The sequence below is a fragment of the Ammodytes marinus genome, assembly GCF_949987685.1.
Source record: "Ammodytes marinus genome assembly, chromosome: 15".
In the NCBI taxonomy this organism is placed as follows: domain Eukaryota; kingdom Metazoa; phylum Chordata; class Actinopteri; order Uranoscopiformes; family Ammodytidae; genus Ammodytes; species Ammodytes marinus.
In genome coordinates this window covers 2,640,787-2,658,286 of record NC_137219.1, presented here as the reverse complement: position 1 = coordinate 2,658,286, position 17,500 = coordinate 2,640,787, and the positions used below count along the sequence as shown (strand labels likewise).

The following is a 17,500-nucleotide window of genomic DNA, read 5'->3' as shown; positions in this document are numbered from 1 at the left end:
GATATGGATGGGGGATGGGAAGGAATGTAGTGGAAGAGAGAGGCAGGGACATAGCTAATTTTGTGTTAGAATGAATTGAGCAGCGTACTGTTGACATGAATCTGTAGGGTGTATTGAAGTCACTAAGAGCTGGTCATACCAAGTTAAAACCTAATAATAATCTGTTATACAGCTCCGGAAAAAATGAAGAGACCACTCCAAATGTTCACTGTCTCCTGGTTTACTATTTAGAGGCATATGTTTGAGTAGAATGAACATTTTGGTTTTATAATATAAACTACTGACAACATTTCTACAAAACGTACAATAAAAATATTGTAATTTAGAGCATTTTCAATAAGTAATGTAGAGATAAAGATTTAAGAAAAATCCAGACTGGTCTCTTAATTTTTTTCCTGGGCTGTATGTGCTCAGTTTGAAATGACCCCACGTGTCAACCCTGCTTTCTTCAACTACATTATTGATTGAGGGAGGGAGGGAGGGAGGGAGAGAGAGAGAGGGAGGGATAGTGTGGAATGTGGAGGAGGAGAGGAAATATAAAAAGGGAGAATTTCGGGAAAGAGAGAACGGCAGCAGAGCGAAGAATTAACGAGAACAGATGAGGAGAGAGGTTTGGAGACTGGAAGGGAATGGAGCATAAAGTGAAATGATGAAATGATGAGGAATAGAGAGAGAGATTTGGAAAGGGAGAACAGTAAATGAAGAGAATATAATAGAGAAGGTTCTAAGGTTCTATGTCCTCAACTTAAGCCCTTTTCACATTGGGCTAAAGATTTGTTTAAAGGTGCTACAAGGAACTTTAAAATATTTTTGAAACAGTCAAATTTTTCCTCTGTTGATCATAAACTACGTGTAACAGCAAACGGGACCATCAGTGCAAAGAATGCTATTTTTATATCGTTTTTCTTAATGCCTTTGTCATGGGTATACGCTCACCCAGGAACAACAGTTGGTGTAGTAAAAACTCTACCGCTTTTGTCCAAAGGGGGTTCAAAAATTACCACAAGTTAAAAGTTCCTCGGAGCACCTTTTAAACCCGCTAACATCCGGCTTTTATCCGTCAGTGTGAAAGTGTGCAATCACCCTTCACTCCAGGGTCACATAGCTCTGCAATAGACACAGGTTTTAATTGGCTTCACTTCCGATAGGCATCGATGTGAACGTCACACCCGGGTGAACACGCTAATTTGGGGTTAGTGGTATGACCCGACACAGACAACTCACTGTTTGGTTTAGTAACAATAGCCTATTTATTTATCAATCAATAGCTGCTCCATCTTAGGTGGTAGAATGGCCTAGAGGAAGAGGGGCCTACCAGTAACCATGAGGTCTCTGGTTCCTCCTCCCAGTAACCATGAGGTCTCTAGTTCCTCCTCCCAGTAACCATGAGGTCTCTGGTTCCTCCCAGTAACCATGAGGTCTCTGGTTCCTCTTCCCAGTAACCATGAGGTCTCTGGTTCCTCCTCCCAGTAACCATGAGGTCTCTGGTTCCTCCTCCCAGTAACCATGAGGTCTCTGGTTCCTCCTCCCAGTAACCATGAGGTCTCTGGTTCCTCCTCCCAGTAACCATGGACAGGAGTGTGTTAGTAGTAAAACTAGTGGTGGCTGCTATCACATCTACGGTGCACCACCATCTCTACCATTGTGTCCATGAGCAAGACACTTAACCCCAAACTGCTCCAGGGGCGCTGTACTGCGGCTGACCCTGCGCTCTGACCCCCTCTGGAGTGTGGTAACTTGAGAGGTGATATGTGAAAAAATTAATTTCAATGTGTCCTGTGTACAATTGACTCATAAAGATAACTTAACTTAACCTTAAGATCAGACAAACCACCGTTAGTTAGGTTTAATTTTTCGGTTTAGGTTATGGAAACAACATTGACAAATATTTCAAAATTAACCACTGCTCGAAAAAGATATTGTGCATTTGCCTGCAGCTTCTGGCCGAAAGGAGCCATCAGACGGGACATAGCATCAGTGGTGGAAAAAAAAAGTACAAAATCTTTAGAAATAAGAAAGATCAGTAGCTGTGTGAAGCATGACGGGAGGAAGGAGCAGTTAGAAATGTGCTAAAATGAGATATGGTGGAATAAAAAGCTGCAGCTGCGTCTGTACATGAAGTCTTAATACGCCAAATGACTTCACTAAAGACTTTGAAGACCATGTTAAAGCTACTGTACCTGTGATTTGAATTTGGGTCCAACACAGTTCTAAACGCTGGTCTATTTCTCCCTGTAGACGGCTGGGGGAAAGTTGGGTAGATTTGAAATGAGGACTATCAGAGAAATGAACTGTTCAAAAGACCTAATGGCTGGGTTTAGAGTAAAGCAGATAGGACACATATCGTAACTTTTTTTTTAAGATAATTTTTTTGGCCTTTTCAAGCTTCATTTTCATGCTTTATTAGACAGTACAGAGTTGAATGTGGAGACAGAAAGAGGGGGGGGGATGACCTGCAGTAAATGTCCACAGGTCGGACTTGAACCCGCGACCACTGCAACGAAGGCCGGAGCCAATATGGTACACGCTCCATCCATTACGCCACCGGAGCGCCTCTATCAGTAACTTTTTGCCATGTTTCCATTGAACAACACAGTTCGCTTCAGTTCGGTACAGCAGGGCACGTTAAACCTCGATTTGACTTGTATTTCCACTGCAGACAGCACCTGTACTTGGTAGGAGGGCTTTAGATTACAGTAGATTAGATTAGATTCACTTTACTGTCATTACACTGTAACAGGTTACAATGCAACAAAATGTAGGTGGGTCTTACCAGAGTGCAAGCATCAGTCTGAGCAACATGCGTCTATAAATATACAGTATGCACAGTATTAATATCTGTGCAGCAATAAGTTAAGTACAACAGTTATAAATTGACAGTAAAGTGCAAGTAGTGCAAAAAGAAAGTGCTGGCACTCAAATCTTTCATTAGCAGGAAATGTGTATTTGCAGTTTTGGTCAGCATACGGCAAAAGTAAAAATATTAGCTGACGTCACCTTGTTCATTGCTCTGATTGGTCGTAGTGCTATCCAATTAGCTTGCAGTGGTATTTCTAGATGTGGGTCTGGATTTCCAGGCTACTAGAAAAAAGCAGACAAGAGGCCAACAGAAGCCCTTCCCCTGCAGGGCGGTAAAACAGGCGCTTCTCGGAGAGCAGTTTAAGACGGTTTTATCTTCAAGTTTAAGGCCTGTTTTTATTTTTAAGACCCTGTCAGGGTTTTGTAGGAGCTGTGAAGGCCCTGAGTGTAGGGAAGGAGTGAGAGGAAGGGCAAACAAAGGCAGACCCTGTGTTCCAATCCCCATACTTCCCTACTATCTAGTACGCCAGAAAAAGATTTAGGAATTCCCAATTCAGGCACGTCAATCGTAGAATGCTGAAACTACATAAATGCCCCACTAACTCCAATAGCATTTTGGAGTATTCGTCTTTCTTTCTATTCTTGACATTTCACGACATAATGAAAAAAAATCTTCCTTCTCTGATTTTTTTTTCTCTCCCGTGGCCCTAAAACTCTTCTGTACTTTAGTATGTAGTGTAGTGTAGTAGAAAGAAAAAGTATGTGATTTGGAACGCAGGGCGAGTGTGGCCTTACCTCTTAGACAGCCTGAGTGGAGATTTATTTTATTATTCATCACATCACTTTGCCAGTTGATTACTTGCATTCAGACAGTTATTGGTTTGTAGTACAATTTCAGAAAATATTTGAATAAATATGCAAATGTGTCAATATGAAACTAATTTAGCGTACAAATGCATTTCTTCATTTCTGCATATTTTAAAGGGGCACTGTGTAATATGACCTCATCAAAAACATGGATTCCTCCATAAGACCTACCCTCTCAATGTAGAAAATGTAATATTAATATTTGTAATTCTCCGCTCAGGAGGATAATTCAGATTATTGGCAGAGGTGATTTTACACCAATGAGGACGTATTTATGATTGAGGGTATTGATTTTAGCTAATACATTACTTTAAATGTTACACAGTGCCCCTTTAAAGAACAAAATGTATTATAAATCAGACAATTAAGAATTAAGAATTAATATGGAAAGTTTAGTAGATATAAGTGATTTAGAAGTTGCGATTTTTGGTTCAGAGTATTGAAAAAAACTAATGTTGAGATAATGACCGTTAAAAGATGGTTGTATAGGAGAAATATACAGACGCAAACAGACAAGGTTTAGTCAAATAAACACCTAAATGTACATGTTGGACCTATGATTTATACTAGTATGAAAGAAGACATATTATGGAAGCAAAATAGACAAACATCTCAATTGACCAGGGCTTAAAAAAACTATTTTTGCCGTCCATAAAACACTTAAAGACATGGCTGAGTAGGAGAGTTTTTATACAAGCGTTGTTCTGACAGTTGTTCCATGCGTGAGTAACTACAGGCTATCGGGTGTCAACATCCTCTCACACATAAAACCTGGAGTTGGTTTCAGTTGCATTTTTACTGTTAATGAGAACACACACACACACACACACACACACAGAACAACACACACAGGCACGAACGCATGCACACACACACACACACTCTCGCACACACTCACACTCACACACACAGAGGCAGCAGAAGCTATAAAACACTGTGTCATAAGTGTAAGTGTAGATACTCCACAGTTTAAGTGTCTGCTTTCAACACACACCAGGATGTGTGTGTAGTGCAACATTATCTCTGTGTAAATATTTCCAGTAAGCGCTCACGTCTGAGGCATATTTTCCTCATTAGTCTGAAGCACTGCGTTTATACTCTTATGTTTTCATTTGAATGTATATATATTTAAATAGACTTACCGCCTGTGTTCACTGGTTCTTAGTAAGGCGTCCAGCTTCTGTTAACAGCAGGGCTCCACTGTTTTTATAATCGTTGGGCAAACAGTATATCCATGGGCTTAGGTTTGGAGCCCCCCCCCCCCCCCCCCAGAAAATGTTTAGTTGTTGGTTCCCTTTCTGCATTAAAGCTATAGTGCCTAACTTCTGTTTTCCCGATGAGAAATACTTAAGTCAGTACTCTGTTGGTGCATCTACATGAGGTAAAGCCTTCAGTGATGGCACATGGATTTTATACCTTCTGCTGTACGTCCAGGTTTTTTCAAAGCAGTAGTATTTCTTGGGCTCTTCTTCGGATTTTTCTGAGCTCCTGCACCAGTGTCTGTAGGGGGGGCGACACCAGTTCGTAAACGCTGCCATACTGAGAAATACAAAGATAGTTTTGTGGAGCTGATAATAGGCTTAATCAACTTTGTGTCAACTCGTTTGGCGATGGCTTGAATGTAACCGACATTTAATTAATATGAAAAAGTTACGCACTGTAGCTTTAAATAAATGCTGGAGGAGGAAATGAAAGGTATATTGGATGGAGAGATGGTAGGAGGAGGAGGAGGAGGAGGAGGTAGAATCAGCAGGGAATGGAGAGAATATATCTCTCCGTCACACTGTGGACCCTCCACCTGCTTCTGCTCCAGTTTATAATGAGCTCTGGCTGAAAGCAAAGTGATAACATGCGGCTTCACTTTGAGCCGCTGTGGAAAGACTGAAGGAGATTTGGGCTTCCTCTGTAGATGTACAGCTCTGGAAAAAATCAAGAGACCACTCCAAATGTTCTCTCTCTCTCTCTCGTTTGATTGTTTATAGGCATATGTTTGAGTAGAATTAACATTTTGGTTTTATTATATTAACTACTGACAACATTTCTACCAAATTCCAATAATTTTTTGTCATTTAGAGCATTTTCAATAAGTTATGTAGAGATGAAGATTTAAGAAAAATCCAGACTGGTCTCTTAATTTTTTCCGGAGATGTCTTATCCTCATTCTGCACATTAATGTCCTTAATATTGTACATTTTACATTTTGAAATGGGGCAGAGAGGGGAGTGACATGCAGAGAACGACCGCGGGCTGGAATCCAACCCGGGTCCGCTGCTGGCCGAGGCCCATGGGGGGGACGCCCTACCAACTGAGCTAAGGGCGCCCCCATATTTTACATTTCTTCATTTTGCTGTATATTGTACATTAAAGGTGTATAAAGGTGTAAATTAATTTAATCCAGCGTTATTTCCAGGCTGTAACATAATGAAATGTGGAAAAAGTGAAGCGTCATATGCACTGTCATTGTTATTTTGTGTCCAACCCCCATGGCCACAAACAATATTCCAATATAGTGGTTTAGTGTAAAGAGAGGATATTTTTCATAGCTCGCATATCAGTTCTATCAATAATGAGTTAAATAGTTACTTAGTGACATATGGAAACACAGTGACATAGGCAAGGAAAGGCAAGGCAAGTTTATGTCTATAGTACAATTCATACACAAGGCCCCTCAACGTGCTTTACAGGGGTCATGAAATACATCAAGATTAAAATACATCAAGTATAGACGAGACATTTGAAAAGTGAAGGAAAAAAAAGGATGGAAATGTAGCCTGTAAGTGGACTTCTCTGTGCTTTTTTTCAGTTGAGTTTTGTAGAGTTTATTTGGTGGGACTGGGACTGTGCCAATATGGGAAATGGAACTTTCATACTAGCACTTTCTTTCAATGACATTTGTTATATATCTAATGTTCTCGTCTCGCTGTCCTCTAAACCAACACACACACACACACACACACACGCATGCACACACACACACACACACGCACACACGCGCACACACTCTCACACTCACTTACTCTTACTCTTACTCTCTTACTCTTTACTACAGCAGTTGTTTATTTCACTGCGACCATCATTTTCAGGCCAACTTTAGTTCCTAAGAACAACAGCTCAATTGTATTTTTGGCTTCAAGTATACAACTGGAAAGATTATTTTAGGTTGCATTCCAAACGGCATACTGTCTCTTATTTTTTTCTACACACTACAGCTGATCATAAAGAGCATGTAGTTAGCGTGCAGTATGCTACAATTAGGACATACTTATACTTATTTATTTCATCATAACATGGCTCCTTGAACTTGCCTTTTGCTTATATATCCGTCTCATCGCTTGTTGTTTTCACTCATAGGCTCCGTTAATGTGACCTAATTTACGGTGTGCACTGGATTGTGGGTCAGAATCGCCCCAAAAAAAAGCTGATGATTTCCACACTAAAAATCACTACCGGATGTAGTAAGTAGGGCATCCAAGTATTTTTAAGCATGCTGCATCTCACTACATGTGGTTGGGACATACTTAACATTTTTCTACCATACTAAATAGCAGGGAAGTACTAAATATGATCAGCTGTAGTATGTATAAAAGCGAGTATGTGATTTGGAACTCGGCCCTCATTTCAAACCCACTTGAATCACCTTCAGTTGCCCATGAACTGGGGCGACTGTGGCTCAGGTGGTAGAGCGGGTCGGCTGATGATCAAAGGGTTGGAGGTTCGATCCCCGCCCTGCCACCTGTTTCATGGTTGTTGTGTCCTTGGGCAAGACACTTCACCCACCTTGCCTCGTGTGAATGTCAATAGTTGGCCTGCTATCGGTGTATGAATGTGTGAGTGAATGGTAACGTGGGAAAGGAAAACAGGTCTCCCTTGCAAAAGAGTCTTCGGTCTCAATGGGATTTACCTGTATATAAAAAAAAATAAAATGAAGGTTGTAAAGTCATCACATCCATGCGTGAACGTTTAACAGCTCGACTAAAACAAAGTAACCAGGGTGAAATACAAAACATAAGAGGTTCCAATTAAATGTTTGCCCCCACGCTCACCCTCAGCCTTTCATTTCTAATTTCACAATCGTTTCTATGAACTCTGAAGGGTGTTATTCGGCCCCGAGGCTCCGCTTAATTCGTGACTCTTTTAGTTTAAAAATAAAACTGTAGAATGGGCAGATTTTCAAACGCAGAATTCATAAGGAGATGAAAGGAAAGTGTAGATATGGAGATAATAAAAGTTGTGGTCACGCTCAGATGCTGATGCTGTATTTAGTTATATGTGCAGATTAAATGAAAAACCCTAAAGCTCACACTACACACTGCCATACTACACTATGTTTATTATGTTTTGTTTTATAATGAAATTAGTATTTTATTTTTGTATCGACATACATTCATAGAGGTAGTGACACTATCAAGTATGTTATGTTGTCTTATTTAATGTCACAAGCAGAAGCTTAGTACAGTAAATAAAATAAATAAGTCAAAAAAGTATATTATAAAAAATTAAAAAATAGACGGTAAAAACGTGGAAAAAAATTAATAAATAAATAAGTGTGTGTGGATGCTTCAGAAAATGTAATATGTCCTCTCTACACTGTGTGCCCTGAAGCTCACTCTCTCACACACACACACACACACGCACACACACACACACACACACACACACACACACACACACACACACACTTCCATACTACACTATATATTTACTATTTTTGTCATTTCAAAGGGAAGCGGTGTGTTGGCATATGAGATCATATCTAGTTTAGATTTCCCTGGGGGACTCTGGTGTCGCGCTGAGGAAAAATATAAAAAATCCCCCAAAAAATAAATCGACATCACACGTTTAGAATAGATTAGATTCGACTGGCACAAGTAAGGACAACAAGTACAACAAAATGCAGTTCAACATCTAATCTAGTGCAATCATTACAAAAGTGAGTGTTTTTCCTTTTTTTTCCCTTATTTTCTGTTTTTAACTTTTGTGTTGTTTTCAATCTCTGTAAGGCACTTAAAGCAACTCATGAGTATGAAAAGCGCGATATAAATAAAAATTGATTGATTGATTGATTATAGCATTATAGTCTATTTATGACTAACATTATTTTATTTTATTTTTTTTTTTAAGATGATTTTTTGGCATTTTCAAGCTTTATTAGACAGTACAGAGTTGAAATGGGGAGACAGAGACAGAGACAGAGAGAGAGAGAGAGAGAGAGAGAGAGAGAGAGAGAGAGAGAGAGAGGGGGGATGACCTGCAATAAAGGTCCACGGGTCGGGATTTGAACCCACGACCACTGCAACGAAAGACCGTAGCCATTATGGTACACACTCTATCCACTACGCCACCGGAGCAGCCCCAATGGCCAACCAACATTCTTTACCGTTTTATTTTTTTCCCAGATTGCCAACTCCAACCCCCTGCCGGTGCCCGCGGGAGACCCCGTTAACGCTGTGCTAGTGGAGAGTGGACCGGTCGCGTATGATGATGTCGCCGATGAGGAAGAGGAGGAGGAAGAGGAGCCCTGTGTTAGCGCCATGAGTCTAATGGGAAGCAACGGTACGTGTTTAAGATTTCAAATGCTTTGTCAATGGTACAGGCAGTTTGGTTTATAACAACTCTATCCATTCATTTGTTCAACAGTGATTTTTACACTGTGTTCCAAATTATTATGCAAATTGGTTTGAAGTGTCATAAACATTTAAACCTGCAGTGTGTAGAATTTGGGGTTTTATTTCCTAGCAGATTTTGTAGAAAGTAATTATAATATCCATAAGTACATTTAATTTAGTGCATAATAGCTGAAAAAAACTTTTGAATAATTTTTTTCCCCTTAGAAAGGGTCTCATATATGTCCATATTTCTGCATAATTTGGACCAAGGCCTAGTGCCGCCATCTTGAAAGTGTCATAGTTGGAATGTCATCAGGTGCATTGTTTAACATTTAGAATTGTTCTTGTCCTTGAAGGCCACTGTAGCTTCTGTTATTATTCGAAAGGGTTGGGGTTACCCAGGGTTCTTGATGATGTCATATTACACACTGCACCTTTTAATTTTTAGTTTTTCAATAAAACTCATGTATGATATTGTGTCTGAGGGCACCTTGGATCATTGAAATCAATCTCATACACCTGTGATAATTAGTTTGCCATGTGAGCCCAATCAAAGGAAATCTACGTAAGAAGGACGTTCCTCATTATGAAGCAGGCCACATGTTTCAAGCACTATGGGAAAGAAAAAGGATCTCTCTGCTGCCGAAAAGCGTCAAATTTAAAAAAGTTTTTAATTTATTTTCAAGTTCAAAAAGGAATTAAATAAACTAAAAAAACATGTTTTAATGGCAGTTTGGTTCATCACAATTCTATCCAACATTCCTATTTAGAAATGTTCTTTCAGACAGACGTCACGTAAAACATTTTCTCTCTAGAACCAGGGGAAATAAAGCCTTTTTTTTCTTTCTTTTTTAATTTTATTGTCTAAAATAATCTAACAACACAATCACACTCTTTAATTCAAAAGTAAAACAAGTATTTTCTGTCTGGACGACTTGATGATTGGAACATTAGTTTTGTGCTGACAACTAACAGTGGCATCACAATACTAATGTGACTCAGTGCTCTGTGCTCTGTCTCCTTCTCATTCTAACTCCGTCTGTCTGGACTGTGAAATACTTAGAATGACTTTTTTAATGAAAGTGTCACTCTGGGTCCTGTGTGTGTGTGTGTGTGTGTGTGTGTGTGTGTGTGTGTGTGTGTGTGTGTGTGTCTCTGTGCGTGCGTGCGTGTAGTTCTGTGTCTGTGTGGGTGAGTGAGTGTGGGTGAGTGGGTGTGTGTGTGTGTGTGTGCTTGTGTCTCTGTGTGTGTGCTTGTGTCTCTGTGTGTTTCTCTGCGCGTGTGTCTCTCTGTGTGTGTGTGTGTGTGTGTGTGTGTGTGTGTGTGTGTGTGTGCTTGTGTTTCTCTGCGCGTGTGTCTCTGTGTGTGTGTGTCTCTGTGTGTCTCTGTGTGTGTGTGTGTGTGTGTGTGTGTGTGTGTGTGTGTGTGTGTTAATGAGCCCTCGGTTTAGATCACATTTCTCCACCTCTCTGTCTCTGGCTGTTTAAGATTTAAAGGTCGCGACTCTGCTGCAATAAAAATGTCCCGAAGTTTCTTAATTGATTCCTGTAGAGAAAGTCTTAGTTCATACTGATGACCCACACACAGATACACACACACAAACAGACGCGCCGCACACACACACACACACACACACACACACACACACACACACACACACACACACACACACACAACCCCCATAGTGAGGTCAAAAGTCACTCAGAGCAGCAACGGGAGCTGGTATAGAACACATTTAAACTTTTTATTTTTGTATTACACAGCCATTAAAAAAAATAAAGACGAGAGACCATTTTACTGCACAACATGTTTTACTTTTGCATGTTGCATTTTTGGTTTATTTCACTGGGTAATACACAGAATGACTTATGTCAATACTCTTTTAACTGTTACTACTAGTTACTGCTGTTCTTCAATCACTAGAATAACAAAACATCTCAACTGTGTCAAGTTTTTATTACTCAGTTCCACTCCAACAAATCTCAAGTTGTGTCCAAAAAAATCCTACTTTTCTGACATCTTTGTTGTTACCACCCTGTTTCTGTGGAAGGTTAGTAACCACAGCTTATAATTTAACACCAACTTCATATTGTTTTTTTAAAGGGACACTGTGTAACATTTTAAGTAATGTATTAGCTAAAATCAATATTCTCATTCATAAATATGTCCTCATTGGTGTAAAATCACCTCTGCCAATAATCTGAGTTATCCTCCTGAGCGGAGAATTACAAATATTGATATTACATTTTGTACATTGAGCAGGCAGGTCTTATGGAGGCATCCATGTTGGTTGGAATGTCATCAGGTGCATTGTTCAGAATTTAGAATTGTTATTGTTCAAAAGGGGTGGGGTTACCAAGGGAGCGTTGCATTCTAGAACTTTCTAGAACTTTCTAGATGATGTCATATTACACAGTGCCCCTTTAAATGTTTATCTTTTATTTATCTGATCCCTCCCTTCTCTCTGTGTCTCATCCTTTAGACTATGGCTGCGATGGTGATTACGACGATGGATTCTAGCAGCGGTTATTATCCCAAACTGTTATGGACAAATTCTCAGCCCTTTAGGTTTATCCAATGTTCTACGACCAAGGACCCAAAATGGCTTCCGCTACAGATTGGTAGCTGTGATGCTGAGGGGAAACCAGGACGTCCCATCTGGAATGAATGGGACGATGTGTGCAAGCAAAACAAACTATGAAAACAAAATCACGCTCTCTGTCCCATTTTGGTTTCAACTGAAATGGGCGGATGCAATGCTTGGATTCTGACCGAGATGGTTAAGTGGAAATGAGAGAGTTTATTTATCAATTTCGATAAATGTAATAAACTGTTGATTTGCAGCTCAGAAGACATTAAGGACATAGAGGTTAAAATAGGACTGTTCCATTTAACTATTTTTTTTCAACAGCGTATAAAGTTGGAGTCAGTGATTCTGGAGAACGCTTGTTGTCAAAATCAATTTGTCAAAATCAGTGAATATCTCCTCATATCTCCGCCACTTAGCAGTTTACAGAGCCTAGGCTGTGTATGAATACTGGATTTTTCTTTTTTCAGCACACACACAGTACGGACAGGTAGCGGATCGTGGGGAGAACTTCACTGAATTTGAACAAAAGTGATTTTGACAACAAGAGTTCTCCAGAATCACTGACTCCACCTTTAAAAGACTATATTTTAATGTATACTTAAGACCTGCTTTACACTGAAATATAGTCATTTAAATGCTGCTGAAACTATAGTATACCATTGTTGACATCTTAAAAACCAACTGTGTCCATTCTACATCACAACATTTCCACCGTAGATTTTTGTCAATGTTTTGAGGAGTGTATAATATATAATGTAGCAACAAAAAAAAAAGCCGGACAAAATGTGAAATGTAAAGATATTGCATCCTAATCCTAACACTCACGTACTTTAACACTATACAACGTCCTCAGATACCTCCTGATACGTCTTTCTGACTCAACGCTATAGTGAACTATACTGTCGTGCCCCTACCATCACATGTACTTAAAGACCTACTTCACCGGTGGGAATATGAAGGTGTATTGAACTCTGAGATCCTATGTAGTATAAATATGCAACTATTTTAGAAATCGGTTCATCCTAGCCTGAGAAAAGGCAGAAAGAGTGTTTTATGGTCTCACTGTCTAACCCTGCATTTTGCACAGTTGTGACATCACACTCAGGATCTCAGAGTTCAATACACCTTCATATTCCCACTGGTGAAGTAGGCCTTTAAAAACACAAACGTTTAACTATCAGGTAGCATGAAATCAATCGCCATTATCAGTATTTTCTTTGCACTTCACGTGAGGTTGATTATTTAAATAACCTATAGCTGCTCAGATCAATATGTAGATATGAATGCCTTATCCACAAGCTGCCTGCTCAGCTTAAGCCAAAGTATAACTGGGAATTTGCCTTTCGATAAATTTTTTAAAGGTGCAGTCAGTGAAAGCTGGAGAACGCTTGTTGTCAAATTCAGTGAATATTTCCTGTCCGTACTGTGTGTGCCCTGAAAATAATCCAGCGTTAATACAAAGCTTAGGCTCCGTAAATGGACATGTTGAATGTACATACCCTTTGTTTACATACAAGTTTACAGAGCCTGGGCTGTGTATTAACCCCCTGATTTGTTTCAGCACACACAGTACAGACAGGTAGCCGATCGTGAGGAGATATTCACTGATTTGGACAAAAAGTGATTTTGACAACAAGCGTTCTCCAGAATCACTGACTGCACCTTTAAGCAGATCCTTGGTTCTGTGCCAATATTAGCTGACATGTAATCAAATCAAAAAAATAAAAAGTGAGATTTTAATTCAAGATCAAGTTAGAGAATTAGGACTATGTTCTGAATGATGGTTTTTTTATGTAACTATTTATATTGTTTTGGGCTCTTCCGAATAGTTTTTCAAAATGGGGTTGGTTCCTCTTTGGGTAATTTAAGAGATTGTGTCATTTGTTAAATATACTTCAGGTTGTCAAGCCTACAGAGGCGTTTAAAACCAGGAAGTAAATACATTCTCTGCACCACTAAATTTTCAAAAAAATATTAAGAAAAACTCAATTTGAGAATATATTTTTATTTTATTTTCGCTTTTTATGATTTTTCGTTGGGAGAAAAGTGGAACTTGGGAGGTGAAGGAGATAGTGGCCCTTTCACTGTGGACAGAGCAGTGTTTTACGGAGGCTACGTTTTGATTATGAACCTGGACTGAGCCCTGTGTAGCTGCTACGAAGTCAGGATGTTACATCTGCATATTGTCGTGTGCATTTCTGCTGCTACAGTAAAGATTTCACTGAAAAGAAAAAAAAGAAAAAAAGTTTTGGCTCATTTTTTAGCTGTCACACTACATTTTTTATTATTATTTAATTTTTATTTTTTTATATATTTTTTTTGTTTACCTTTATTTCTACAGGTAAATCCCATTGAGACCGAAGACTCTTTTTCAAGGGAGACCTGTTCCCATTCCCACGTTACCATTCTCACACACACATTCATACACCGATAGCAGGCTAACTGTCAACATTCACACTAGGTAAGGTGGTTGAAGTGTCTTGCCCAAGGACACAACAACCATGACAAAGGTGGCAGGGCGGGGATCGAACCGCCGACCCTTCAATCATCAGCCGACCCGCTCTACCAACTGAGCCACAGTCGCTATTTAAGTTTGATTCATTGGCTACACAGGCTCACATTTCCTTACTACTGCCTCTTTCAAATACCTGCTTAACGACCGGACCACACATACACCCTTAACAACGTTATTGAGTTGGCTGTTCAATTTCAAGTTTTAAACTATAATTCCAAGTTGTTTGATTGAGAGAACACGGACAGAAGCAAGTATTCCATAGAGAGGAAGGATGGATAGATAGATAGATAGATGGATGGATGGATGGATGGATGGATGGATAGATAGATAGATACTGTAGATAGATACTATAGATAGATAGATAGATACTGTAGATAGATGGATGGATAGATGGATAGAAAGATAGATAGATGGATAGATAGATAGATTGATGGATAGATAGATAATGTAGATGGATAGATGGATGGATGGATAGAAAGATAGACAGACAGACAGACAGACAACAACCTTCAAGAATAACCTCTTCTGTATTTCCTGTACCCACCACCTTTGTGTAGAAGTGTGAACTCTGTCTGAACTGTTCATGACCAACAACAATAGCTCTTTATCAGAATAGATATCTCACAATAATGCACGATCATTTAACACCAATACACTTTCACAGCTGTGTGTGTGTGTGTGTGTCTGTAAATGTGTATGTCTCTGTATGTGTGTGTGTGTGTGTGTGTGTGTGTGTCTCTCTCTCTCTCCGTGTGTGTGTGTGTGTGTGTCTCTCCGTGTCCGGGTGTGTGTCTCTCTCTCTGTGTGTGTGTGTGTGTGTGTGTGTCTATTGTTGTTTCCAGAGGTATTGGGTGTCTGCAGGTTTGAGTGTGAAGCGATTCTTTAGACATATGAGTCAATCACTGCAACGTGAAACTGAGGAGATATTTGAGTTCAGATCCTTTACTGTACTCTGAGCCGTCACACGCACATACTTCTCTGGTGAGACAAACGGATACTTTACAGTTAAAGCTGGGGTGGAGGATTTGGGGAGAAAATGGCAGTTGGGACAGACGTTCAAATCCAAATACCTCAACCGCTCCACTTGTTCTCTTTGGTCCCTCCCCTATGGTCCCTCCCTGACACGCTCTACACCAACAAAGTCGTGCCAAAGTGAATGGACAGTCCCAACAGCCAATAAGAACAGAGAATCGGATGTTAACTTTGACCAATCAGAAATCACATACCTCAGCTTTAATAAGTGTTACAAGCATTTTATTTTTTTACAAACATATTTATTGGATTTTTGTTTTCTTTACGAGCACAACAGCAACAACAGAACAGACAGTATGCACAATCAGCGCACACACACAGAGCAGTTACAAGCATTATTAGTTCTGTGTCAGTTAATAGATAAAACTTGACCTGCATTTGTTTGCTAGTTTAAGTTTGTCCAGTTCTGCTGCTCAACCTCTTTTAAATGGTTGGGTTAATAATGTAAATGTCTCGGGCTGCTCCAGTGGTGTAGTGGATAGAGCGCGTACCATATCGGCTCCGGCCTTCGTTGCAGTGGTCGCAGGGTTCAAATCCGACCCGTGGACCTTTACTGCAGGTCATCCCCCCTCCCCTCTCTCTCTCTCTCTGTCTCTGTCTCCCCATTTCAACTCTGTACTGTCTAATAAAGCTTGAAAATGCCAAAAAATAATCTTAGAAAAAATATGTGAGATGTGTATGTTAACCGTGGAGTCAGTGATTCTGGAGAACGCTTATTGTCTAAATCACTTTTTTTCAAAATCGGATAATATCTCCTCATCATACCATACTGTTTGTGCACTGAAAAAGAATCCAGTGTTTATACATAACCTAGGCTCTGTAAACGGCCGTCTTACTACAGTGGGTACGCCAGACGCCCTTTATTTACATAACAGTTTACAGAGCCTAGGCTGTGTATTAACACCAGATTGTTCTTAACATTACGCACACAGTACGGACAGGTAGAGCTGATTGTAAGGAGATATATTCACTGATTTGAACAAAAAGTGATTTTGACAACAAGCGTTCTCCAGAATCTCTGACTGCACCTTTAAATAGCTAACAACATTGTGGTGACCACTATGCATGAAAGGGTTAACAAACTAAGTGTGGAAACTGAGTATAATCTCTTAAGTTTGACCTACTACATCATAAGGTCATCAAGCTATTGTTTTAATTTTGTTCAAATAACTTAAACTCCGATCTCCTGTGTGTGTGTGTGTGTGTGTGTGTGTGTGTGTGTGTGTGTGTGTGTAATAATTCCAACTTACTGGTGCCCATCTTTAAATATCTGCTAACCTTTAAACCTGCAGTGTGTAGAATTTTGGGTTTTATTTCCTAGCATATTTTGTAGAAAGTAATTATAATATCCATAAGTACATTTCATTTAGTGCATAATAGCTGAAAAAAAAAATTTAATAATTTTTTTCCCCCTTAGAAAGGGTTTCATATATGTCCATATTTCTGCATATTTTGGACCAAGGCCTAGTGCCGCCATCTTGAAAGTGTCATAGTTGGAATGTCATCAGGTGCATTGTTTAAAATGTAGAATTGTTCTTGTCCTTGAAGGCCATTGTAGCTTCTGTTATTATTCAAAAGGGTTGGGGTTATCCAGGGAGTGTTGCATTCTAGAACTTTGTAGAACTTTCTTGATGATGTCATATTACACACTGCACCTTTAACTGTCCCCTTGTTTGAAATCCAGGTCATTTCTTCAGCCTTTCAAAGAATTGTGTTTTAAATACAAAGTCATACCAGGGTCACTATTAATACCATGACAGGTTTCGCAGTGCGTTTAAATTAAGAAATTACTAGAAAACCGTAAAAAAAAGATGTCAGGAATAAAAGCCCTTAGCTGTCTCTAGGAATGATCCTCTCTTTCACAGCCGTCGCACATCTGAACTGTAACTTGAAGCAGAACGAAGCCCCGGGCGTTTTAAAACAGTAAGAAATGAAGAAAATGATTAAATTAAATTGAATTAGACTCTGGATGACCCTTACGCTACAGCCGACAGTGTCCCCCAATTCAGGTTGACTTTCCCTGGGCCCGGGCAGATCATTTCATGGTGTGTGATGCTGGTGTAATTGTGCTGTCAAGTTCAGGGCAGCTTT

At 39.6% G+C, this 17,500-nt stretch overlaps 1 protein-coding gene across 1 annotated transcript in view; it reads left to right on the top strand.

Annotated features, from left to right (window-relative positions):
• Positions 1–14,053, top strand: part of brf1a (BRF1 general transcription factor IIIB subunit a) — a 125,831-nt gene extending 111,778 nt beyond the window's left edge. The window contains exons 18-19 of the mRNA XM_080041833.1: positions 9,063–9,219; positions 11,755–14,053. Of these exons, the coding sequence (XP_079897959.1) occupies positions 9,063–9,219; positions 11,755–11,792 (195 nt within the window). The 3' untranslated portion in view covers positions 11,793–14,053. The remainder of the gene's footprint in view (positions 1–9,062; positions 9,220–11,754) is intronic.
• The last annotated feature ends 3,447 nt before the right edge of the window (positions 14,054–17,500 follow it).